This window comes from Ambystoma mexicanum, chromosome 12 (genome assembly GCF_040938575.1).
Source record: "Ambystoma mexicanum isolate Mex_15411 chromosome 12, UKY_AmexF1_1, whole genome shotgun sequence".
Classification (NCBI taxonomy): Eukaryota; Metazoa; Chordata; class Amphibia; order Caudata; family Ambystomatidae; genus Ambystoma; species Ambystoma mexicanum.
Window position 1 is genome coordinate 568,262,005 of NC_090936.1, and position 27,556 is coordinate 568,289,560.

Here is a 27,556-nt window from a genome sequence, read left to right on the forward strand (position 1 = left end):
AAAGGTCGTTTTTGGTTTTGCAAATTTTAAAGTTCAAAATGACAAGTGGCAGATTTTGCAGCTAAAATGACAGGTGACAGCTTTACAAATGACAGGTGACAGTTAGGAGACAGTTCTACTTAGATTAAAATAGGATTGAATTATATTATTTTAACTAAGAGATTGGTTCTGCACAGTTTGCTATGTACTCACACTATATTCTTGAGTGAAATGGGCCTCATCACGGATCTGGTCAGGGTTTTAGACTGGACTCTGGTCTGGTCTGGTCTGGCCTCTGCACTTCACAGTGATCTGGGTCAGCTCTCTCTGGTTCTCTGGTCTGGGTCTCTAGTTCTGGATAGATTGAAGTCTCTAGTTTGGCTCTCTGGAGGTTTGATGGAGGTAAAGTATGGATTTTTCCGGCAGAGCTTCCAGCGGCAGATGGATTTTGAAGGTCCCTATCTGTCCTGTCTGTCTGCTTTTATGTGTTTAGAATGTGGGTGTGTTCTAGCATCACTGACCCTACCTCTCTCTCAGCTTCTAATTGGTCAAACTTCCATTTATCATTTGATTGGGGGAGCTAGGTTGGGTCAGAGTGATGTCATTTTACAGCCTGCAGAAAGTCCACTCCTCCTGTCAATTTACACACAAATCTAGATTTGAAACAAATACATATTTGTAGAGGTACATATTGTTTTAAAATCATATGCACCCATCATGCATTACAGGAGGTATCCCCTGTTCAAACTCTGCTCTTCCTGGGAGCTTGCATTCAGAAATGGCACATTATTGACTTTTTAACTGATTTTTCACTTTCTGACATTGACCCAACTTTACATACATGTGTGCAGGGAGTAGGGACATTAACTGATGAAGTTTCAGATTTTTAACATGCATACATTTAGAGTAATATCCACTTTTCCGCTAAAACCCCCCTGAACATGCCACCGGGTCGAAAAACCTCTTAAAATGTGGGCAGAAAAATCACAAGAATTATGGTATCATTTATAAAATTTTCACATGTCCGCTCTATGAATGATCCATCTTTTTAAAGTTATGTTCTGGCTCCAAAGGGGTGTGGTTTACCCTCAGCACAAGGTTGAATTTCTGTTTTTTTCCAGTTCTGCCAAGCCAGCTTGCTCTCACAGGCAGTGCCCCTCCCCTTTCCTCAGGAGGAAGCCACTTTTTATGACCATTTACGACTCCTGCCAATAAAACCTTTGCCTGAGTGAAGAGGGCTTTGTTCACTCTCCTGCAGAGCACAGGTAATTCAATTATCAGATAGATGGCATATCCTTAGTGTGGGCAGCAAAAGGAAGGTTGGCCTGGGAACACAGTGGTGACTCAAGTTTCACTCCTGATGGGGGTAGTTGCCAGGCAGAATTCAGTTCCTTAAGCCAGGTTTCAGATAAAATGTCACTTTTTGTTCCCCAGTTTCTGCCTTCAAATAAAACTCAACATTTTCACAGATGCAGCTAGAAGGCTGATTCTAAGTGCAAAACTATGACATTTCAACAGTTACAAAGGCATGTGACACCAAACATAGGTCACTTATTTAATCTAAACATTTTCGATTTTAGTGTCTTTAAATCCAGTGCAACTTAAACTGCTGACTCCATAGCTCAGCCAGTTTTGTTATAAGCATTGTTCTGGGCTCTTCATTTCCCAGATTTTGTAGGCACACAAAACTCCATTCTACCAAATGTCTGCTGGTGTTCAGTGAATATTTTGCACATATTGCAATGTTTGAAATAGGCACTTTGGCTTGCCTTCAGAGAAACACAGGGTGGCTTTAAACTGCCGGCTTTTGGATAGTGGTGAGTACTGGTACTGCACCCATTTTTGGGATTCAAGAAAATGAATTCCCCACAATTCTAGGTTGCATTTGGCAATCAGCATTGCCATTCCCAATGGTTTCAGACTACTGTGTGGGTAGTCCAATGGTGGTTTTAGGCAGTTTCCTTCTGTGCCCATGACATCGGCAAAAATGGGTGGCAGCCTATTCTTCCTGCATTTCCCTGTGCATTTTCTGGGAAGCTCTGGCCATCATGATGTTTTCATGTCAATACTGCACAGTTTTGAGGTAGGGCTCGGATGCATGGGTAAATACATCCCACAAGCAACAGGACACCCTCTGGGCAATGGTGTTTGAAAAGCACAAAAGATAGAGCCACCCTTTACATCGGTTTTCCTAATGGAGTACCGCATGCTATGGGCTTCAATAAACCTGGTCTCCCACTCTTGAATCGTATGACTTCTCTTTCATGGGTTTCAGAGATGGGTAGAGTGAGTCAAACACCTACGCCTCCTGCACGTTTCTCTACACAAGTAGCATTAGGGTGTTCTCTTTAAACACATGTGTCAGGATGGTGGAAACGAAACAGTTTCTTCCAAAGGTTTGAGCCCTATTCTAGAAAACAAGACCTAGGAGTGTTCAAACCCAGGTGAAAGGTCCAACCAAGTAATTATCTGTTATAGCACCCCAGAACATGTGTTTTATCCTCAAATAGGTTCCTGTTGTCCAGGACCCTGTTTGTGGTTTGGTGGCTGTGACTTGACCACATCACCTACAGGACAGTGAGATGGCCTCTGGCATTGGGTACACCCGTCATTCCACAGAGGATCTGTTGGCCTCCTGATTAAGCAATGTGTGTAGTGTCTCCCTCCTGCACTTGGCGTTTCTTGTGCATGGTTGCTCTGCTTTGAAAAATGATGATAGGCATTTTCTCCACTAAATTGGTTCTTAAAGGTATGGTCCTTAAAGGTAAGATACTTATTGCTGACTAGAGGATTCTTCGGGTGGCGCTTATGTCCTAACCACAGCTCCCTGGTTGTGTTCCAACCCTTTATTTCTAGTTTTACTTTTTGGTCCTAGGACATAGCAGCCATCTAACTCCATCAGTTTAGGTGATATAGCTCTTGTATAGCACCTTTTGAAACTATTGAAAGATCAAAGTCACCTTCCATTGGGGGGAAGATGGCTAAAGAGAGAAGTAATGGAGACCCTTCCCTTAATGTACGTTGGGAATATAAGCAACAGCAGATGGACGTTTTTAGACCTGTATGCAGTTGAGGAACAGGAGACCAGGACAGTTAGGTACCCAGTATAAGACAGTGACCTAGAGGTGACTCATCCATTTTAGCCTCAAGGGAAAAGTAACAGAAGAGAGCTTCAGATGTGTGGGTCTCTTGAGGAGACCACCAGCACACTTGCGTTCAGCAGCATTTCCTACCTCGGGAGCCTGTTCTTACACAGCAGACTTCGGGACACATTGTGCAGCCATCCATGCCCCATTTATCCAGTGCCTCTTTGAGCAGCAATTCACTGACCGAGCCTTTGAGCCTGCTTTGTGAGGCTGAAATAAATGATGCACTGATTTGGGCCAACTACTTTGGAGATAACACCACTGTGAAAAGCAATGTTCCCACCTTCGAGAAAGATAAATAAGATCAGAGGTATGTTGTCACAATACACTCCTTTCAGAACACTCAAGTCTAGCAATGCTGCATTAATACTCCTCTCCAACTTCAACAAGAAAAGGCAACGAGGGTCCTCTTTTTCAGTTCTGTTCATAAAACTGTGGATCACCCTACCGAAACCTCTACGCCTGGAGGAGAACAAGCTGACTTTCAGGAAACAACTCAAGACTTGGCTTTACAACCAACCACTTTGAAAGAAAAGAAAAATAATAGGAATAAACTAAAAGCTGTACATCAAAAACCTGGTCTAATTTACTACAAGCATTTTTCAAAACTCTTGGCACTACCGTCCGCAGCAAACCAAGCTAATTAATGAAACCTCTCCTAGCTGGAACTGGTCCACACCTGTAATCTCAGTGAAATTGACCACCAAGAGCCAGGAAGTGACAACAGCCTCACCCCACTCTCCTCCCCTCTCAGCCCTCAACTAACTCAATACTACAATCTGGCATCCTTACACTTCCCACACTTCTGCAGATGGCCTACTAGGTCTAGTGTACTGAACAGATTCAGACCCTACCCATCTTTTATCAACAACAATGCTGTTAATTTCTGCACTCCATAATCCTGTGGCTGCCCATATGGTTTACCTGCCTGGTCGGTACCAAACACAAACAACACAGAGATGTTCAGATCAAGATGCAGGTAACGGCTTCTTCTGACCTGCATCCATCAACACCAAAGGTTTCTAAATCTGCCTTCCCACTATCCGACTAACACACCCTGCCCTCCTTTCTTACAGAGCAATGCACAGCGAGGTCAAATGTATTGCCCGAAGAGTGGCATATAAGACCACTTTACAACTTTACATTACATTACCTTACATTACATTACAACATTGAGCGTTGCAATCTGCCCTTACCAACTCTCATGCCATACATCAAGACTATTGAGTCTCTTGGCTCGCAGACACCACCTGTGTGCCAAAGCAAAGTTGAGCCATTTTACTATTCAGTGAGAAGACTCACACTGCAGTAATCGAGGAGCAAATTATACTGAAGACTGTCTCGATGCTGTCAAGCTATCAACAATAGACTATGGTTGAGAACTTTTGGAGTATGTTTTATTCCAAGACATGTTATGTAACCTGAACCCCATAGCACTACCTCAGGCTCTGTCTTGATTCCCTACCCTTGCCAAAGATAGTTTAAAAGACTATTTTTATGGTTTTTTTTTATATCAATTGCTTTTTTTCCTCTATGACAATACAATTCCCAGTTAACCAGACTGCCGGTGATAGCTAATCAGCCTGTATTTACTATGTATTTCCCCTGCAGGGATGGGTGTTAAGACTTTAATTATACTATACATTTCGTACTAAAGACTGCATTTGTATAGCTAGTGATGTTTAGAAGTTACCACTAATGTCCTCCTTCCCTGGAGAGTATAGCGTGCCCCAGCCCGTTCAACCCAAGAAAAATGAGGAACTAGACTATCTTATTTGACTGTTTACTTGTATAATTTAAAATCCCTTGAGCCAAGTTGTGGTAGAGTTCTGCATGTAGTGCATAGAAGCCTTTGCACCCCCCCCCACTAACCTGCGTAGGATTTTACCACAATTCAGGAGCATGAATAAAATGGAAATGTGGATTGCGTATATTACAGTGGCTTTGTGAGTTTACAGCAGGAAGTCTTGAAGTAAGAATATTCTGGAGTAACAGAAAGACGCTGTTCACAGAAAGTGTGGTAAATACATTGGTGCACATTGCACTGATGGTGATATTGATGCAGCCAATACTTTTTACTGGTGTATATGCATTGTCTGGCCATTCATTCTATTTGTATGTTTATTTTATTATGAGTTTTTTTAATCATGTGGTTTTGCACCAGATGCTGCTTCTAAGACCAAAGTGAAGGGGGTAGTGCACAAGGGGCCAGTACACCTGCTTAAGCAGGTGAATAAGATAATACAGATCAGAGAGACTGACGATGAACCTAGACCAGAGCAAAGGGCACATCTAAAGCGATAGGTCTTTACTAGTCTTCAGAACTTGAGTTGGTCTTGCTCTAGGGTGAGGGGTGGGAGAGAGAACATTAAAGGTTTTAGGATTGTTAATGTAGGGATCTACCCCCAACATGTTTATTTAGGTGTGTGCTACTTACCAGCATACTTTGTGAATACATCCATAAGCATTTAGATGGCTGCTACTGAGGAAACCAATTATAGACGTATACAGGTGCTGGTCCATAGAAGTCTTTATGGACCAGGCAAAGAAGGTTGGAAGGTTGGACTTGATGCTTTGCTATACATCTGCTAATGCATGCAAGGACTTAAATGTTGATGTGGTGTGGTCTGTATGTTTTAAGCTAAAGACAAGGCATGTTGTGTGATTTTTGGAAACAATGATGCTTGTGTATTGTGCTGTTTGGAAGCCCAACACAGACTCCATTGCAATCATTGAGTTACATCAAGATGACTTAAACATCTGGATGATTTTACAAGTTGTATGTATTACAGAGAGGATTCCTTGAAGACGTTGTTGGTGGTCATGTGGGCATGCTACTACTGCATTCACTTGAGGTACACATTAAATTGTTGACTGAAAATGCTTTCAAAGTTGCAACTCTTCAGTTGTGGAGCAAAAGTCGAGTCTAAGCTTGGTGACCAGCTGAAGGGAATGGAGCTAGAAAATAGCTGTTTTGAGCCAATTAACAATGCATCTGTTTTAGAGGTGATGAGGCAGATGTGATTTGTGGTCCATTCCTTGATGTGCAATATTATGCAGTCATCTACCAATTGTCACCCAAGCTTTCATGTAGTTTGAGGTGCAGCTAAGCATTGTCAGCATACATGTGATGACCCGTCTTGTAACTATTGAGGAAGTGAGCTAGAGGGATCATGTAAACACTGTGGTGATAATGTTGGGCATTGATGCCCTTTGCAGCATATTGTTGTTGTGGAGGACATATGTATAATGCAAGTTTCACACGGTGAGGCACTGGCATCATCTCTTCAGGTACTCAAAACCCTTGCCAGGCATTGCCATCATACACCCCAGGAGTATGATTATTTGTCATGTATTGCCATGATATGTTCTAATACTCGCATCGCATGCAACTATTGCTACCAAAAACCAAGTGTTGCCATCCAAGGTCCCGATTCACTGAAGCATTTTATAATGGTGCAAACCCATAGGGAAACACTCTGTGAATCGGGTGTCATATAATTTTCAGGTTTTGTTATCAATATAGCTAGGTACTTACACAATTGGCATGCATTACCATCAAACACTCAGTTACTCATGACATTGCCATCAATACCAAGTTATTCACACCATTGTCAATGATGTGGGAACTGTGCACGGCAGTGCCAAGTTCCATTATGCCCAGGTTTCAAAGAAGTAGTAACAGATTGCATTATACTCCATTAGGATAGCAGCGCCAGGTTCCATTATGCCCACATAGCACCATTACACCCAGGATATATTAGACTTAGTTAGGGCAGGAGTGGAAATTCCATTGTTTTTTCTTTTTTTGGTTACATTTATTACTTAAGGCGATTTGGCAATGCAACCATTTAATACCTAACAGACCAACCCCGTTTAATTAATCACAATATTCTAAAACTCCCAAATGCATATAGTAATAATCACATTGTCATAATGTCTAAAAGCATTTAAAATATTCAAGCAGCTAAACATTCTATACATTTCATCACATAGACAATACAATATAGACTCTGCATCCAGTCCAAGGAAAGAGTCCATATTCAAGCCTGCATCTCTGCGGCATCAAACAACACGGCCAAACTTTTCAAAGTCTGTAAGGAATTGGCCAATCCGACTGAAGCCTCTTCCTCTACCGCACCCACCCAGGCCCTGGCTGCACACTTCACCACCAAAACACAGGAAATCATGTTGTCTCTCTCCTTTGCACCCACTTGTGCACAATCATCTCCTGGGCCCACCTCGGCCACCCTCATCACCCCACCTTCTGACCTCCCTCTACCCTGTCACACCTGAGGAGAGCTCCAGAAAAGTCCAGTCTATGAAAGCTTCTTCCAAACAGGTGGACCTTTGCCCCTCCAAAACCATTAAGGACAACATTGACTCTCTTGCTCCAGCCTTGTTAGACCTCTGCAACCTCTCCTTCGCTACTGGAGTCTTCCCCACTTCTCTCAAGCACTCTCTTGAGAACTTCAGAACCCTCTGCTCAAAAAACCCTCTGCTAACCCTACTATTCCAGATAACTATTGATCGATCTCCATCACTCCTTTCCTGGGCAAACTCCTAGAGAAGTTGGCTACCTCTCAGCTTACCCTCTACACTGAATCTGTTTGTTGTCTCCGTGACCATCCGTCTGTCTTTAGAGCATTCAGAGGCAAGGAAACTGCTCTTCTGAACACCTGTGAAGACCTGCTCTCAAACCTTGACTCTATCTCTCCCTCTGTCCTCATTCTTCTTGACCTCTCCTCTGCTTTCGATATGGTGAACCACAACCTCCCGATCTCCCGACTGCATGAGACCCTGGACATAACTGATCAAGCCCTGGCGTGCCTATCATCCTTTCTTTCTGACGTCCTTCCCAGGTAGAACTCGGTTCCTTTCTCTCTGCTACCCCTCTCTCTACTTGTGGTTTCCCCCAGGGACCTAACTTATGCCCCTGGTTTTTCAATGTCTAAATGGCCCATTTGGCCCACATTATTTCTGCCTGCACCTCCAACTTTCAGTGTTATGCAGATGACACACAGCTCTCTTTCAGGCTCCCCTTGGCCTCTTCCTCCTCCTCGCTCATCCCTGACTGTCTGTCCGCAGTTCTGTCCTTGTATGTTGCTAATGATCTCTGCCTTAATGCCAGTAAGACAGAGATCGTCCTCATTGGGACCCCTGCTCCTGTTTTCCCACTTTCACTCTGGCTGACCACCATTGGTCCTGCTCACTCACCCACTAGTCAGGCAAAAACCGGGGGTCATCTTTGACTCTACTCTCTCCTTCTCTTCCCACATCTTGGACATGTCTAAATAGTCCCACTACCAGCTTCACCTCCTCAGGGATATTCTACCCTTTCTCACCTTCCCCCAGAGGCTCACTGTCTCCAGAGCCCTGGTTCTCTCCAGACTGGACTACTGCAACAGTCTCTTTCTCAATCTTCTACCTCTGCTCTTCGACCTCTTCAACTTATCTGCCCAGACCCTCAAGCAAGGTGAGCCATTTTTCCAAACAGAGATTCGGGGGTAGATCCTTGTCCTCTGCAGGTGCCTCCCTCTGGAACAGCCTACCTGCCTCTCTCCGTCTTGAGCCGGACCTCCTTAAGTTCCAGAAACTCCTCAAGACTTTCCTCTTCCCCTCTCCCTCTCCCTTGCTAACCTCCTTCCTCCTCTCTCCTGTTTACCTCCTTCATTCTCATTCCCAACTTGCTCACTCAGCTGACTGGTCACCTGGTGCATCTCCAGAGCCTCACAGGACCCAGGCCCTTCCCCCACCCCCTGCCAGTCCTGCATTTGCCTCCTCACTCTGCCTCAAACTACTGCACTCGGAATACATTCCATGAGAGTGGCATCCGCTCTGCACTTAATCATGGGCCTTGCTGGACTGAGCGCATTTGCCCCCCCTTCCTCACACTTCTGTATGCGCACTTGCACAACCTTGCTGCACTAGGCTTAACATGTTTGTCTGTTATGTCCCCCTCTATCTCCCCTCCCCAGCTCGCTCCCCTCCCATAGGTCGACCAACGTTTTTTTTTGTTATGTCCCACCTACCCCCATGCTAGTTATTGCTGTTAGATCATTTAGCATCTTCAAGGCATAAGATTGATGTTGATATTCCGTTCTTCCCTTTCTGCCTTGAAGCGCTTTGAAGCACTTCACTTGTGCATAAGTGCTTTACAAATAAACAATTACAATGGTATCGTATTGCCAAATATATTTGTCTTCAAAAGAACTGTAAACATTGTGACAGATTGACGGAACTGTTCTGGTTTCCATGATGCCAATCTAGTGCACCATGTCCACATTCCTATGGTCCCAGTTATAAAATGGAGGCCCTATCGGACAGTTCAAAATGTATCCGTCTCTATTGTTGGCATTGTCAAGTCAATACAATTACCTGCTACACCGGCCGCATAGTTGTCATGGTTTAGTATCATGTGTGTTATTTAATGCAATGTAATATTGTACAATATGAGTATGTTGTATATCCATGATTGATTAGTTTGTGTCATTCGTGATTGTCTTTTGTAATTAGTCAATATATTCGCATTTGTGTTTTAGACTTAAACTATTCAATACACTGTGTTGTATGAAGATGATTACATAGCAAATGTATGCATCACATATTAAGTTACTTAATGCTCTAATGAAATAGGATTTACTACATTTTCAAATTAAGTGTGTGCTGATCTCATGCGCTAGACTTTCTTTCTAATTTCCTTTATTTTGCCCACCAACCACTTGAGTAAATGGGCACCCACACAGTTTTTTTATTCACTATAAATCGTATGTAGATATTCCTTCTCAAATACCATTATGTATGCTGGGGCAAGCCCTGATTTTCACATTAAGCTTCTTTACGGTGGAATTATGTTCATATTAACATCTCGAAGATTGACAACCATCTGAAATTGTGGAAAGCTTTGAAAACCTTTCTATATCCTGGATAAACTCTTATTAGGGGAGCTATGCTAATTTAATTGAGATACAAATTGAAACATTGAACACATGATGCATTGTGGAGAGTAGCTTGCTCTTTGCTAAATAATTAAATAGAAATAGAAGTTTTTCTGGCACCCGACTCAAGCAGAATGTCTGGGTTTTAACCAAAAATCACTTGGCCGTTCCAAGTCTCCATATTTTCTAGCCAACTGTGCAGCTCCATGGGTGTCTGAGAGTTTAGTGGCACCACCTGATGCTATGCCATAACCAAACCTCACTGTATGTGACCGGTTTTCAGCATAGTAGGAGCCCTGTAGTGGAAAGGACTTGGTACAATGACCCGTATAAGGGAGGCCCAATGCTGCATGACCCTAATCAGTTTCCTGGCAGAACGCATGGCTTTTCCTGAGGGCTACTTTCAGCTCTAATTTTATCATTTCCACTTTTGTTGACAGAAGCTCCAACATGGCTACCGTAATGTCCACGGTTAACATTGTTTGAGAGGGTCACTTTTCCCAACAAACTATCAAGACACTGAATTCAAAGCAGTGTTGTCACCAGTGTCAACTGTTCCATCAGGCAGGGGCATCTTGGGACATGTAGATCATGTCATCCAGAACAATCATCATTCTGATTCTCTTCTCTCTGAGTGCCACCCATCTGGCTTCAGCAGTTTGGTGAAGAACCATGGAGCGGACCTCAGTATAAAGAGAAGGCACATGAACTCCCACACTCGGACTCTCCATCTGAACTGGAGGAACCAACATTGAGCATTGAATATCAGAATGGCAAGGTAGGCTTCTTTTAGGTTGAGACTCACTAGTCACTCAACTTCCCTTAGAAAGTCAATGAGAATGTGGGTACCCTACATCTTGAAATTACAGTATACTAGAACTCATTCAGACATTTGAGTTGTATAACCAAGTCAAATCTTCACTTACCAGTGCACAAGACACAAATAAAGATCTAGCACCTTTCTCTGGGTTATCACCACTTTTTTCTCTAGCAGGATCTCCTCCTCTGAGAGCTTGATAGGTGGTGGCAAGAGCTTAGCTTGGAAGTGTGCCCTATTGAAATCCAGGTGTCAATAACCAGGCCCACAAGGGGATAAATGACCTGCTGATTGCTCACTTGATGTAATGACAGGTAGCCCGGTAGTGTACCTTCAGCAAGGTCATTAACTGCCACACATCTACAAGGGAATAAGGTGTCCTGTTTAAGACACTCCCAGTACTGCAAACCATCCGAACCTTCGATTTCCCTGAAAGTGACCAGATGAGTGGTTTCTACCGAGGACGAAGCCTCCTCAAAGTCTAGTGGGGAAGAATCTTCTAATGGTGCCCTATGTCTTCTCCATGGTGCTGCACATTTCCATGAACGTGTCTATATGTTTCGGAATGGGATTCCCAAAGAGGGGCCCCTGAGCCTGCAGGTCTGTCATTAAAAACAAACTATTAGTAGTAAGCTATGAGGACAAACTAAATCATTTCTCATTGGCTGAAATAATAGCAAATGTATAGCATGGGCAATGTACTGGACATGAGGTCATAATTGTGGACTGGCAGGATTGGTCCGTTTGTTCCACATGTTCTTTCTGAAATTTAAAACTACACCGTTATCCATATCCAAGTGTTGCTGGCGTTTGTCGTTTCTGGTACGTTTAACACTACTGCTGAAAGACTGAAGGAAAGAAAGTTCATCATAATGGCAAATTTCTGAGGCTGGAGAGAGAATGTGGTGAGGCCCGTGCTGGGGTGAGGGGTTGCTTGCTCACAGCAGGTTGTGCCGGATCCTGCTGGTTTGGGCCCCGCTGAGGTCTGCCACAAATTCTTGTTTGTGAATGGCCTATATCTGTTCAGTCCAGGGCTCATAGAGGTTCTTGCAATTGATTGCCTGTGGCTGGGATGATGTGACATGTGATGTTGCTCTAGTAGCTGGGATGTGGACTGGTTTTGTTTAGTGGTTTTCTATTGTGCACTATTTGGTACTTTTTGGTGATGATTATTTGCTGGGAGAGTTTAATGGGGGCATGTTGTAAGTGTATGTGGGAGTATTTAACGGTGTAGGGTGTGGTAAATGGCATTACTTTGGTGGAGTACAGTTTAAATCGTTATTGGCAATGGTGTATAATAGTTTTACTAATTGTTTGGAATTGGTGGGTGCCAGCTTTAAAGGACATGACTTTATTCCACCCATTTGTTTGTGTGTTATCCTTCATGATATTCTTCTCATGGTTAATGAGAGGAGGAAGTAGGACATTGTTAATACAGATCTAGTGGAGTAGCTGCATAATTATTTATTTTGTGCATATAGACTGGGTGGCCATGTGAGAACGTGTTAATAGTAGGATGCTGCTTGTACCTAATACGGCATATTGTATTAATGAAAAGTGAAGTAGGATGGGTATGCTAATGACTATTGTATCCTGGAATATCCATGATTTGAAGAGCCCCCCAAAGAGAAAGAAAGTACGTTGCAACTTTCCAAGAGAAATTCTGATGTACGTTTCTGGCATAAATAACACCATGTCAAAAGGAGAGAAGGTAAAATGGACCATATTACAAGTGTGGAGGTATGAGTGGTGCTAATTCCATTAAAGGGAATTACAGTTATCACCTGTGGTAACCGTGGCATCTTTGCCTGAGTTTGTGTTATTCTTGATTCTGACATAGGTCTTTTTTTTGTTTTTTTAAATGTATTTGCATACATGCATACAGGGAAACAAGCTCATGACTTCAAAATGGAGCGTACAAAAGCTAATATAGCAGATAAATGAGAGACAGTGAGCGTCTCATAATGGGAACAGTTCTAGTGGCATGATGACCGGGTTTGAGAAGGGGTATACTGGACAGGTACCGGGAACAATACGTTGGACAAACATACAACTAGTAAGTGTCAACAGGTAGGCAGTCTAGCCAACTAAGCATGAGCTGTGACCTCAAACGATTAAGTGCTAGTGTGGTGTGTTAAAGAGCGGGAAGAGTGCAGTTAGCGATGAGGGAATGTGTTTGTAGTAAGGCTGTAAAGGTGAATCAAGAGGATAGCTCAGAAGGGAGGAGGTGGGCTTTCAATTTTCTTTTGAGTACATTGATGTTGACATGGTTTTGACTTGCTGAGGGGAGGGACCTCCAAGTGAGCAGAGCAAGAAAAGTGAAAGAGCAGAAGCAAGAGGAAGCACAGGGTAGGTAAGGTGCCACAAGGGTGGTGCAGGAGGCTGAGCGAAAGCTGCAAGAGAGTTTGTGGGGGTTGATAGCAGAGGATAGATATGGCAGGGCCTTACTGTGAATGTATTTATTCATAAGTAGAAGACATTTGAATTTGGCACGGTTATGCATAGTTAGCCAGCCAACCTGCTGGCGATAGGAGGAAGTAGGGGTGCAGAGAGAGAGCACAAAGAGTCCTGGTAGCAAAGTTAATAATCTTGTCAATGGGACAGGATGTATAGTTTAAAAGAGCAAAGAGGATATTGGCACAGAAGTTCCATTTAGAGAAGACAAGAGTGGTTGGGAGATGCCTGGCAGCTTTGAAAGGAAGAAGGTGACTGATTTTCCTGAAATTTTGGAGGTTGATGCAAGCCACCATTGCTGTTTTAGAGAGGAAGGTAGAGAACTTGTGTGATGGGTCGTAGAGGACACCAAGCTTTCTAGCTGAAGACAAGTAGGGAAGAGTAGCAGGTGGGAACTGGATAACAGGGGAGGAGAAGATATAGAGAGGATATGGCAGGAAACAAAAGCACCTTTGGTTTGAAGGAGTTCAACGTAAAAGACTGTGAGGCCATCCAGTATTTAATGGCCGAGAGACAGTCAATGATTTTGGTAGATGGGTCATTGGAGAGTTCAGGAAAGGAGATAAAGATATGGGTGTAATCTACGAAGAATTGGTACCAGAACCCAAATTAGGAGATAAGTTCCTTAAGACCAGAAGTGTACAGTGTGAACAGGAGGGGACTGCCTTCACCTTGAATCAGTAAATCTGTGCATGGCCCTAAAACCTGTCACTTTGACGATTTTTCTTAATTCTAATGTCTTGTCTGTTTTAATATTGTCTGCTAAAATAAGTCATTTGAACCGATTTTGCAGTATATATTTTTTTCTTTTCTGTGGTTACATGTAGAAAGAGAGAACATGATGCACTCATTTAGGTAAGCCTTTCAACTCTCCCTGGAATGGTGGAACGCAGGTTCCGGCACAGTGCCCAGTACCAGCCTCTGCTGCTCCTCATATTTCTCCGGCCAGGATAAGTGGATCCATCAAAGCAAAGTGGATTGAAGAGAGGAATACTGGCAGTGGAATATATCATGTTTGACATACATTTTTTAACACATGGCTTTGGATTGCATTTATGTTTTCCTTAGTTAAAGGAATGGTTCAGTGAGAAATATTATTGTCCCTATGGTTCGGCCATGTGCTTTTAACCATAATTCGATCGATCGTACAAACATTTCATATGCACCTTACCCGAGTTTTCCTCTCATGAACACAAGCAAAATCAGGCAGCAGGGCGTGGCCATCTTGTGATAATTTTATCACTTGCCGCATCGCCTGGGTGACCTGCGTTTGCGGCACTAAATCATATCCCCCGCCCCTGAGCCTGACATCACTAGACGCGTACCGCCCATTTCACAACGCCAAAGCACGTCTCGTGTCAATGATATGATATGGCATTTATAACACGCCTATACACAAGTGTTTCAAGGCGCGACGAGAGGTGAAACGAGGTTGCCAGGTGGGCAGTGCCTGTGTGTGACGCTGGCGGGGGGAGGGGCCTGGGCCCGAGATCAGAGGGTGTCCAGGTAGCCACACATTTCTATTTGGTTGTAGGTTGCTTTAACATTTTAGAAGTTAATACTATAGTGGGATGCTGGGATTCTATTCAATTGTTTATTGCTAATATTGTCAACTGTGTATTGTTTGACTATACTATTTTAAATGATCTTAAATTATCACTTCAAGAGAATAAACATACTGAAATGATAATTAAGAGAATGAGAGCATTCTGAATATGTTCTTATTTATGGGTTTAATAGACACTAGACTGGAAATATAAATACTTGCTGGTTTACTGATAAAACATGTAGGGAATATATTCATAACATGCAATGCTTATTATACACACAAGGGGTATGCAACCTGCGGCTCGCTAGATGTTTTGGACTACGACTCCCATAATATCTCACCATTGACTATTCTGACTATGACTGGTGGTATTTGTAGTCCAAAACAACTGTAGAGCCAAAGGTTGCTGATCCCTGCGCTATAGGTAGACCCACAACAATACTGCTTTCCATTACGTCCATTAGTAAGCTTGTCAGGTGCTCAGTGGTAATGGATTCTCTTGCACAGAGATCCAACACAATCGTGACCCTTGCATTGGGTACAGCACTATTGCCAGCCACAAAATCTGTCGCTGCCTCAGGTGGGCTTTAGAGCCACCTGTGAGATGGAGGTTAGACTCTGTCATGCAGGGTGTGATGATAATCATCACACAAAGGCTAATCCCACATTGTTAACAAAATGCACATGATCATTCTACAGAGGTTGTCAGACCTAACTGTCAATACATCTTTTTTTTTTTCTTTCTGCTGGACAGATTTTCACCAAACTAAAAGGTGAATTTAATTTGAAGAACATTCTAACCAATAATCTGTTTGGTGTAAATCAGACCAGCTGTTACAGTGAGAAAATATTCTTAACAGATATTAAATGGCGAGTGCAGTTGTTGGGGTCCCCTGTAAAACCTTTGCCTCAAGGATAGATACGCACCAAACATTCCCAAAACATTCAGGGTGACTGACTAATTTGGGAACATTGTGTGCAGGTTGCTTGCACACTGCCAAAGTTCTTAGCCTCTGAAAAAGTGTTCTTCCTGACTAAAAATGATATTAATCCCAAGAATAAGGCACTATCTTCACCTCTGTAATATATACATATTTAGTAAACTAGGTCTGCATAGCTATTCATGAAACATCAAGAACAACAGGACACATGTCTAAAAGGCTTTCAATGATTGTATGTGTTTTTCTTGCTGCACTGCTGCTCAATCAGCAGCTCTTATTTGAGAATGAATGAATGAATGTATGTATTTATGTTAATATTCAGTCAATATTACAATATTAAAAAACATCGTGAAGTTTACTAGTCTGTTTCATGAATATTTGTGTTGGGTTTTTCTTTTCAAATATAAAAATGGAAGCATTCTAAATAAGGGTTTAGGGTAAATGTACCTATTAAGGTGCATTCACAGCTGGGATCAAACTAAAGCAATCTGGCATTAGGGCCTCAGCAACTGTTTCATCATTTAGATCCATCATGTAGGTCCATCAACTGTTTTCTTGATGGCATTAATGCATCCTACCCTCTGAAGGAGGTACAGGAAATTGTAGTTTCTCTGTGGAGTGGTGGTGGCCCAAAATGGATTATTCATGCTCTGAGTAAAGGGCTGCACACTGGTGTTCAATTATGTACAAATATGTTCCATAAATATATCAATGTGTAATGTTGTTTTGCTGCAGATCAAGGAGTTGTATTCTGTAATGTATGTTATTTTTTATGTGCTTCTTTCCAAAGGGTAATAACTTCCAGAACAAGAGAAAAAGAAACTGTGGAGTTGTCCAGCAATGGCCCAAATCATAGTCACCCCTGTGGTCTCCCTTGCAGACGAGCCTGTGAAAATCTGCGTCTTTGGTTTGAAGCCAACTCAGCTGGTGACTATTCAAGCCTCCGTGACAGATGAGCGTGGGATTTTATTCCATTCCAGGGCCTTCTACCGGGCAGACAGCAGTGGCGAGGTGGATCTGGAGAGAACAGCGGCCAGTGGAGGAGATTTCCAGGGAGTGCTACCTATGGGACTGTTTTGGAGTCTTCGGTCAGTGAAGCCTTTCCAAAGGCTGATAAAGCGAGATGTTATGGGAAGCCCCTTCCGGGTTACTCTGGATGTGTATGACTTCCTTCTGTTTAAAACGGATCCTGCTGCTCAACCAGTGGCCAGCCAGGTGACGGAGAGGTGGTTTGTGAAACCTGGAATAGAGCGAACAAAGATTAGGGAAGGCAGAGTGCGTGGAGCTCTCTTTCTCCCTCCAGGTGAGTGAGAGTTTTGTGAAAATTGAAGTCACCAGTCCTATTGTTCATGTACATGCCTTCATTAGTTCATGCTTTATATTAAAAGGTCTGGATACCATAGAGGAATGTACTGTATGTGTCGCAGTCCTAATTACACACATACCTATTTTATCACCAAGAATAATCTTCTCATGGGTAAACATCAGCGCGCAACTCTGTAGGCAAAACATCTGCCTTCAGAGCCCACTTCAGTCAAGTGAGATGATTTATATCATTTTGAGTTCTGGTCACTCCTGTACATCTAGTTTAAGGAGCGTCCTTTGCTGCCACATGTTAGTAGGAGCAGGTGTGAACACCTGCATGTCCTTCTCCCTGATTCATCCATGCTACACATGTTTGCCACTGGTGCTGCAGCAACCACATTCCTTACTTGGGTGCATATTGAATTTCACTGAACTGGCATCTCTCTCCAGCCTCCCACCTGCTCTCACTTCACATGTACAGAATATACATTTGTTTTCCTGTTTTTGTACCTTGATTATGTAGTTATTTTTTTAATCTGTGCGGCCATTGACATTCCAGCTTCAAGTTGCACTTCCTTTAAATAGCAACGGAATTCATCACATTTCATTTATTTCTTTAGAACCTATTTTCTATTTGTAATGATCCTTTATTAAACATGGTTGTTTAAAAATGCGTCTGCTCACCCAAGAATCTAAGCAGAACGGTCCAACAACAAAGCCACTAATGTATGCTGCCGGGATAGTTAGAACCAGGGCATGCGTGGATGCTGAGCAGTACAGAAGGGAAGGATGGAAAGTACGTCGCAGCTCATCTTGGTTTGACCATTATCAACGATTTTATATAATGCACACACTATCTTCATATTTAATCCTTGGAATATATTTCCCCCCATAAATCGATAACTGATAACTATACACTCTGTCTGTTACCAACTAAGCAACTATAATTGTGAAACTTACCATTAATGCCATGTGAAACTTACTTGTAATGGAATGCGACCAGATACATAAGGGTTTGCTGCGCTTTATGAATTAATAAGCAAACAAACAAATGATGTAATGCTTTGGCACCTATTTATGGCGCTAGCCCATGAGATCCTGGATTAGATTAATATATTGCATTCAAAGACGAGTCGTTTGTGTTGGATCACTTGGTGATTTTATTGCAATCGTATTTTGTTCCTATGCACCCACTAGTCACATTATTCTTGTGTGCCCAATTGTCGACACATGTTTCGACCGTGCATCGGTCTTTCTCAAGACTGAACTGTTTTCACACATTAATATACAAAATTTTGTATTGAGTTACATGATATTGAAAAACAAAGTTCATAATCAAACACAACATTAGATCCACCCCATTGGTGGAGGATCATCACCATGAGGGACAAATGAAAAATACATAAAATAAGTATCAATTTTGCGAAAATTATAGACAGAACATAACAGAAAGAAATGATATGTGTAAACAATCAGGAACATTGGGTAGGCATGGGAGGATTGTTGAGGAAAGAGAGACAAGAAGGGAGAACCGCAATCATTTATACATGGAGTATTGCTACACAATGGCCCTCATTACGACCCTGGCGGAAAGGGGTTTACGCCAGCGTAATGCATGGCGTACCTTTCCGCCAGATTACGACTTCCCGTAGCGCCATGGTGATTTTTACGCCTGCTTTTTGCAGGCGGAAAAATCCATGGCGCTACGGGACTTGTTGTTAATTACGCCACCGTAATTTACGGTGGCGTAATTAACGCCTTCCCCACTCCCATTATACCCTATGGGGCAAAAATGGGAATGGGGAAGGGTAAATGGGGATTGGGGACTTACCGCCCCGCCAAGGTCGGAATGGGGCGGTAAGTCCGCCAACCCCCATGGCGGAGTTGGCAGCTCAGCGCCATGGTCCATGGTGCAAATTGCACCATGGATCTCCGCCAGGGTCGTAATGAGGGCCAATGTATTTCATTGTTATACCTTTGTGTCTCTTTCTCATTTGTGCAGTGTGCATTCACAACTATTCCCTTCTCCCTTTCCTGTGATGCTCCTTGTGGTATTCTCTAATGTGCATGCCATGGGTTAAATATCACTCCTCATTACTCGTTTGAATCTTCTTAATTCTCAAAACGTGCTTCGAGTCTGTCAACGCTGCATATCACTAAGAACAACCTAGTTATTGACATGCATTGCATTGTGCCACCTTGGCTCTTCATATTTTAGTCTATGTGCATTTCATATTCGTGAGTATCTACTCAGCCACGTGACCCATTGTGGTGTTTCTAGCGTGCAATCGCTTATTAGCTGTATCATTGTACTTGGCATTTACGCAAGATTTCTCCTGCGCACATATACGTGGGCTTGTTGCCTGCAATGGAAGGATATGTGTTTCTTCCTTATTCACAAAAAGCATTTAATTATCTTATATGATATTACTTAAAGCACAGTATGATTCTCTCTAGAGTGGTTTTCTGTACTGCTCTGTTAAATGCATTTACAGGAGTTGTTGCCTTACACCAAAGAAGCATTATTTATTCCAAAACCCAAACCTGGCAAAAGTCAACTTTTTCTCTTTGCTGGTTTGCTTAATACATTATCAGTGTTACCTAAGTATTACCAAAAAGAAGTAGTTATTCACATTTTGAAAGCTATTTTAAATTTAACTCATTGATTTGCTAATCCGGGAATAAATGCCGTTCTTTCACATACCCTGTATTCTGTAATTGCTGTGTAATCCTGTCCCCATTTTACCACAGGACAATATGCCTCATTGGTGTTTCCGCGTGCTGTTTAGCCATGGACACCATTTTCAAAGCTCATTAAATATTTTTGTACACAATGATGTTGCACGCATAATGTGTGACGTCACACATTACCGTGGCCATCTTAGTTTTAGCAAAACCCTGTTCATGTTCTGTTGTGTGATTAAATTGCTGGTCCTTTTTCACTCGTTAGTTCGTAATAATTTATTTGTGAACCCTTTATTCACAAAAATGTCCTTTGCTGTACACTAAATTGATTTATTTCCTCCCTAATGATCCAAAAAATATATTAGCAAAAATGTCCTTTGCATACGGAATTAATTTACTTCATCCCTAATATTCCCAAAAATATATTTGGTTTTCTCTGTCCCTTATTTGAAGTGCAAGTTGCACCTTGTTTAGCCATGGTGCCAAATAGACACCTGCCTTGGCCAAACTATTCATGGGTCAGTTTGAAGATGTACAAGTATATACAGACCACAGCTTTGAGAACCATGTGATAACATGGCAGAGATATAGACAACAACATCTTTATGGTATGGAAAGGTAATCACAATGAATTGGAAGCGTTTGTAGGCACATTGAATAGTAACAACTTTGGAATTACATTTACGTGTCACAGTGATAACAAAATTGACTTTATGGATTTTAGTATCTACCTAGATGGCACAAGTCTAAAAACATGAGCTTATAGGAAAGAAACAGAGGAGAACTCCACATTGTACGCCACAAGCTGCCACAGGAAGACCGTAATGAATAATATGCCAACAGGGGAATTTGTGAGAGCACGGCGTAACTGTGAAGACCAGGATATGTTTGAGAAGAAATGCAACCTCCTTACGAATAGATGTGTGCAGAGAGGATATTCAGCAGGCTTTATTAAAAAAAGGCCAATAAAAAGCACTAGGGATGGAAAGAGAAAACAATCTTGTATCAACAACAACATACAACTAAATGTATTACCAAATACTGCAAGGACACTAACCAAATGTGTAACATTTTGAGGAAACATTGGCATCTACTACATCTAGACAAGGACCTCAAGAGCTGTCCAGATGTGAAACCCAAGATAATCTTTACCAGGGCACTGACATTGATAAATAAATGGAGCTTTTCATCCCTCCCGGGTATTGTGAAGGCATCATGAAGGAAGACACAACAACACTCTTAAAGTTCAAACAAAAAATATGTATTAACTTAAATGTCAGGATGGATGAAGATCTAACTTGCCCTGTACTAAGGTGGGATTTCCCTACCTGAAAAAAACTAAGGAAAGTCTGAGTCAAAGAGTTCAACTTAAATGTCTGACTGTCTAAAACGTATCCTTGCACTCACAACTAAAGCTAACAAGTGTGTAGGGATGTCAAAGTTAAAGGAAATAGTGTTCAACTCAAAACTCTGGGCTTTTTCCAGCTCAGAGCTTTCTTTCAGCTCTCCTTCCCCAAGCACAATAAAGTTCCATGAACAAGTCTCAAAGTTTACTTTTCTCCAGTTCAAGCTGATACAGTCCAGGACCAATCCTTGGGGTTCCTTACCCCCAGTTTCAAGTAACACCATCCAAAACAAAAGTGTCTTGAGGCTCTGTTCCCAAGACAGCAAGTGTAGTCCTTTATAGCTCGGGGCAGCCTTCCCCAAAACTTCAATGTCATTACTCATACTTGGTTAGTCTTTTCAAAGTCTTAACAAAACTGCAGGTCAACCCGACCCTTCTTCTGGCTCACCTTGCCAGTTCATTTGCAGTGGTTTCATTGGGCTATTTCACAGTGTCCTTATTTGTCACCATTCAGGGCTCACTGGTCTAGGCGCAGTTGTTAGACCGCTCGGTCCACCCATCACAGGTCATGCAACCATGATCCCTGGACTCCTCAGCCCACACTGGTTCCTTGGCACTTGCTCTTCTGCTCCAAGTCACCTTCACTTAGTTCCTTTTGTTGGCCTCTTGGCTTTTTTTGTAGTCTTGCACTCCGTTGGCATCTCTTTGTTATCCTTGTGGTTCTGTCACTGCAAGTTACACACATCTTGCCAATCTGTGGCCTTGCCGCACAGCAGTCACTCATCACAATTCACTGTGTGGCTCCCTTTAGCCTTTGATGCACTTAACTTCAGGATTTAAGATACATTGTTGTGCAACATACATTTAATATGGCTTACTTTCAGTTCAGTGTTCAATGTGCACTTATGTTGCATAATTGTAAGATCTCATTCAGTTCGGTATTTAATATGCACTTATTTGCTCCACAGTAAAATGTTCATTTAGTTTGGTGTTCAGTATGCATGTATTGATTTACATGTATGGACTGTTGTTCACTTACAATCCCACAGGAGCGCCCAGTGCTTACATGCCCTCCCGACACTCACCAGCCTTTTGTACGTCTTCCTGGTGGTTCCCGTGATTTCCTCTTGTTTTCTCAAGTCAGGTAACCCACCAGTCGGTGTGTTTCTCTCTACACGCTGGTTCCAAGGATGTTTCCTGGATGCGGGCGGCATCCTCTCTGCCCCAGGATTATTGCAAGTAGCTCCTGCTGCTCGCACTTGCAGATGGAGGCTCCCAGACCTGGGGAAAACACACAGCCCACTCGTTTTCGGGTCCTACAAGTCCTCCAGGATGATTGCCACCATCCTGGCTTGTCTCTGGTCCCTCCACTGCTGCCTCATCGCAAGGGTCTCCTGCTGCTCTCTTTCTTGCTCTCTGTCTCCCTTTATACACCTGCAACACCTTTACAGGCTGCAGGTGTGGATGCTCAATCAACCCTGCCTGACCATAATTAAAGGGACATGCCTGACCCTCACAGCTCTTGATAGGTATCTTCCTCATCCCAGTACTGAAGTGAGCATATATCACTTTGGGTATCGTGCATGCAATGGATGGGGATGCAGAATAACTCTGACACCAAATAATCAAACCAACCCAGGAAGATGGCAAAGGTGCTGTTTTATTAACCACTATGTAAAACAGGGAGTTACAACGGACATCAACGGACGTTCGCTCGAGCTCTCAGTGCATTTCTCATAAAAACATCCTGATATGCAAAAAATACATCAGACGTGATGTCATACTATGTGGCAAATAAGGAAAACCTACGAGGGATTGTGATACGTTCAAGGGGAACATCTAAGTATACTTTCTATAAGGGCTGGGATTGTGATTGGCTATCTACTGTCAGGTGGACAACGTATGCCTATTAGTTTAGTTTATTTATTTATAGAGCACACCTAACACTGGGGTATCTGGGCGTTTATACTTGAGCAGTGGTTACAAAAACAAAACAGATATATAGTGATATGTGAAGGCCCATAATCCAGCGGTACAGGTAAGCAGAACAGTGGGGATCTGTGATTTTTAGTTTTCCTGGGTGAAAAGCCACCCTTTTCCTTTGTTTCTGACAGTCCAGAAGGAAGGTTCGGCTCTAAGTGCTTTAGGCAAGGAGTTTCAGAGCTTGGCTGCAAGCACCGGGAAGATTGACCCGCCAGCTTTTTGTAATTTGTATCTAGGAATGTTGAGGCAGTGTAAGTAATTTGATCTGGTAGGCCTAGTAAATTGGTTCCTGATGAATTTGTCGACCAGGTATTTTCGAGCCATGTTGGAAAGGCATTTGTGAGTGATTACTAAAGTTTGGAGAGAGATTCTGTCTCGCACTGGGAGCCACTGTGTGTCCCGTCTTATTGCTGAGACGTGGTTGGTTTGTGTGATAAGGCAGATCTAAGTGTTACAATAGTCAAGCTTGGATAAAATCAGAGCTTTGGCTAGAGCAGTGCAGCTATTGGTAGATAGAAAGGGTTTGCAGGTGTTAATCAACTTGGTGGTGTATGCAGTTGCTGAGGCCGTTGCATTGACTTGCCTGGTGAGGGAAAGAGTGGATTCAAGATAGATGCCTAAGGTTTTGACCTCGCTAGAGACTTTGATGATGTTCCCATCAATGTTGAAGGGTTTGTATAGAGTATCTAGTTTGTTTAGAAGAGATTGTGAGCTTATGATGAGTAGCCCTGTCGTATCATCATTTAGGCAAAGGCCATGGATTACCATCCATGTCTGAATGTGAAGATAGATTTCCTTTCAACATTTTGGTATCTTTGTCATAGCAGCCCGTGAGGGTGATGAGGACTTGGGTGTCATCTGCATACATAGTGTAGGTGACACCAAAGTTGTTAAGGTGATCGAACAGGAGCTTCTTAAAGATATTGTATAAGGTGGGAGAGACACAGGAGCCCTGTGGGACTCCGCAAGAGATTGATACTGGTTCAGCAGATGCCATGGGTGCAAAAACCCTCATACTGCTGTTTGCTAAAAAGGATTGAATCCAGGAGGCGGCATTTGGGGAGAAAGAGGCTGCTGTAGTCAGATGTTTGGTGAGGATATTGTGGTCGACTAAATCAAAAGCTGCTGATAGGTCTGGCAGCAGGAGGATGGCCAGATTGCCTTTTATCTTTTGATTCATCCATTTGGATTTTTAGATCAAGGAGGGCCATTTCAGTGCCATGTCTTGGCCTGAATCTGATTGGCGAAAGCTTAGTAGGTTGTTGTCTTCTAGGTGTTTTTGAATTTGGACGTATGCCGCTCTATCCAAGATTTTCAGGAGGAATGGTACTGTAGTTATGGGTCTGTAGTTGGTTGGGGTATTTGGACCAAGGTTTGCGTTTTTGAGAAGAGGCATGACCCATGCCTCCTTAGGATTATGTGTGACTGTGCAGGTTTAAAAAGGATGCATTCATCAGGGATGTGATTTAATTAGCAAGTTCCTTAGCTCCTTCCATAATAACCGGAGCTGGGCAGATATCCCCCTGACATCTAGAAGATTGTAGACTGGCTATGATATCTTCTACCTCCTTAGTAGTGACTGGGGAGAATTGGAAAGGGTGACACTGTATGGGCTGTGAGTCATGAGACTTCATGAGGTTGATGCTCAAAGACCGACTACGCTTTTTTGCTTCTATTTTGGATTGCAACAGAGCTATTTTGTCCAGTGGTGCTTTTTGGATGTTGTCACACCAAAAAGCATCTTTGATGTAGGATACTGTGGATGGAAACGGTGTCTCCAGCTCCCTGAGGATGGTGAAAAGCTCTTTTGAGCCTGATTTAGCATTTTGTATTCTATCTTTGTAGGTCTCTCTTTTGGTTTTTAGTATGGCTACTTTGTAGGTGGTAGCAGCAATTGTGAACTTTTCCTTGTTTAGGTCGGAGGGTGTTTTTTTTCCATATGGCTTCAGAGTTACGTAGTTGATGTTGCGATTGTTTCTAGACAAGGCCTTTGGGGGTAGGATGACACTTGATTTAGGGCACAGGCTATCCTGTATGGTAAAGGAGATGCAGTGGTGGTCTGACCATGTGCAGGTCGAGTTGGCAAGGATCGTAGTAGAGCAATTTAAGTCTGCCAGCCAATTCAGGGTTCTTTCCCTTATTGTGTGTGGGGCCGCTAATGCGGTGTTCAAAACCAAGCTGTGAGAGTTTATTCTCTACGGCTGTTGCATTGATGTCATTCACATCGTGTAGACCTAAATTGAGGTCTCCCAGTAGTACAATTTGGGAACTCGGTTTGGTGCTGTGCGTAAGGAGGAAAGTGATGTCTTCCTCAAAAGAGGATATTGGGCTGGGGGGTTGGTATAAGAGATGTAACAGGAGGGTGCGAGAAGCTGACAACGGGAGTTTGACTGAGAGAAGTTCACCTGAAGGGAAGGGTTTTTTGGTGCTCTCTTTGAGGCCTATTTGGATTTTAGCTATGAAGGCCATTCCACCGCCTCTACAAGTATCTCTGTCTGCTCTGATGATGGTGTTTTCTGGGGTAGCTAGAGACAGAGATGGTCCTGCAGCTGGTTGTAGCCAAGTTTCGGTTATCGCTAGTAAGTCACGATGGTTGGATGTGAGTGTGAGATCAGCTATATCTTGGTAATGAGCAATGAGTGATCTTGCATTAATGAGTGCTCCTTTGATGATTGGTACTTCAAGGTTAAATGCCACAATAGCTAAGGTTCCCGCTGCAGGTGATGGTGGGTTTTTGTTAATATAGTTGAGTTTGGCGTTAAGTTTGATGGTGGCGTGGGCATAAGTTTCAGGCTTTGTGAGGGATGTGCAGGGCAAGTTGACCAGTCCTGTACGTTTGAGGCGGGATCCTAATCTAGCTTTCCTGATGCTTAATGGGCAAGGTTGATTAGGCGTAGGCTGGGGTGCGTATAGGTGGATCCACTGTGCTGGGGTGAGGGGGCAGTGGGCACTGTTGGCAGTTTCAAGGTTAGGACTGGGCAACCGTAGGTTAGGCTTGAGCGGGGGCAAGAACCTGGTGGGTGCTATGGTGTTGAATAATGGTAAGAAGGTAGCCATAGTTAAGGTTACTTTGCAAAGGGTTGCCATGTATGTCATATGAAGGGTAACACAAGGCTATAGTCCTATTGGGTCGTAGGAGATCAGATAGTAGGTAGGCAGAATGATAGGATTAGTGCTATCTGAGTGATATGTCGCTTAGAGTCTGGGTGGTATGTTGTGTGAGCACTTAGCAGACGCAGTAGGCTATCCTTGGGTAGTAGTCCCAATGGGAGACAATTCAGGCTAAGCTGAGTTCAGAGACTCATGCAATGGTCAGGTGTTGCAGATCGGGACGAGGGGACATCTAGATGCACCAACTGAGTATGCAAACAATAAGCAAGGCGAGCAGCACAATTTAGTAGCCCAGCTGTGAGCACAGCAGTAATCTAGTGGCGCAGGGTGAGCAGCAAAGTTCAGCAGCGCGGCAGTGAGCCCAGCAGTAATCTGGTGGCAGAAGTGAGGAGAAACCTAGATGTACAGGCCGAGCAGCAGTGGTGAGGCACAATTAATAAAGTGGATACATTGAGGCGAGATAAGCGCTGTTAGAAGATAGCACAGCAGACACCGCCGTAATGCCACAATCCTACAGTTTTGAACGTGAAGAGGAAATGGAAATACGGCTTGTAAGGCATTGTAAGGGGTATGTCAATACTGTAAAAGCAGAGACACGGCCACAGACCGCTGCCTTAACTTCATAAGGGCGAACAGCAGGGAGCAGGATAGGGCAGTAATATTTAGGTTCGGCAAATTTATTATGTCCTAGCAGGCAGGCGCTTACTAGTGAGTAGAGGTAGGCGTGAAGATTGGTGAGGTCTGTGCAATTGACGATTGTACGATGGTCCTTCGGTCCACCTGGCTTCAACAGCCTCTATCTCTAAAACATGTAATCTTCAACACTATTAAGTACAGTTTATCCTTGGTCTTCAAACTATAAGGCCCTTTGTTATACGGCCGTCTATAATTGGTTAGCACGCTTGTACCATGTCTGGAACATTCAGTTCACTTAACACGTAAACTCAGACCCAGGTGCCAGAAGGTGGACTTGACTTTACCTCCCCACCCCATTAGCCCAGCATCTCTCATAACCCATGTCTTCTGCCATGCAGATTGTCTTTGAACTTGGCCTTGCACAGTATTCTTGTCATGGAAATATATGGGAGTGCGAGCACTCACTATCGTTGTTTTTGAACTCCACGCTCAACTCTATTTCCATCCTTGGCCCACGAGACAGGAGACCACGATTTGGTCCATTTTGCAGCATTTAAATGTCTTCAATTAATAAAACTTGGCACACTTGGTGTTCTTTCTTTACACCTTAACAAGGGATGATTAAGCTACAAACGTTCACGGCCTTCAAGAATAGATAACCAACCTT

At 43.0% G+C, this 27,556-nt stretch overlaps 1 protein-coding gene across 2 annotated transcripts in view; it reads left to right on the forward strand.

Moving 5' to 3' along the window:
* Positions 1-27,556, forward strand: part of LOC138513783 (acyl-coenzyme A amino acid N-acyltransferase 1-like) — a 238,546-nt gene that overhangs the window by 61,373 nt on the left and 149,617 nt on the right. For both annotated transcript variants that reach the window (XM_069628878.1, XM_069628879.1), the window contains exon 2: positions 16,615-17,127. In XM_069628878.1, coding sequence (XP_069484979.1) covers positions 16,665-17,127 — 463 coding nt within the window. In that variant the 5' untranslated portion in view covers positions 16,615-16,664. The remainder of the gene's footprint in view (positions 1-16,614; positions 17,128-27,556) is intronic.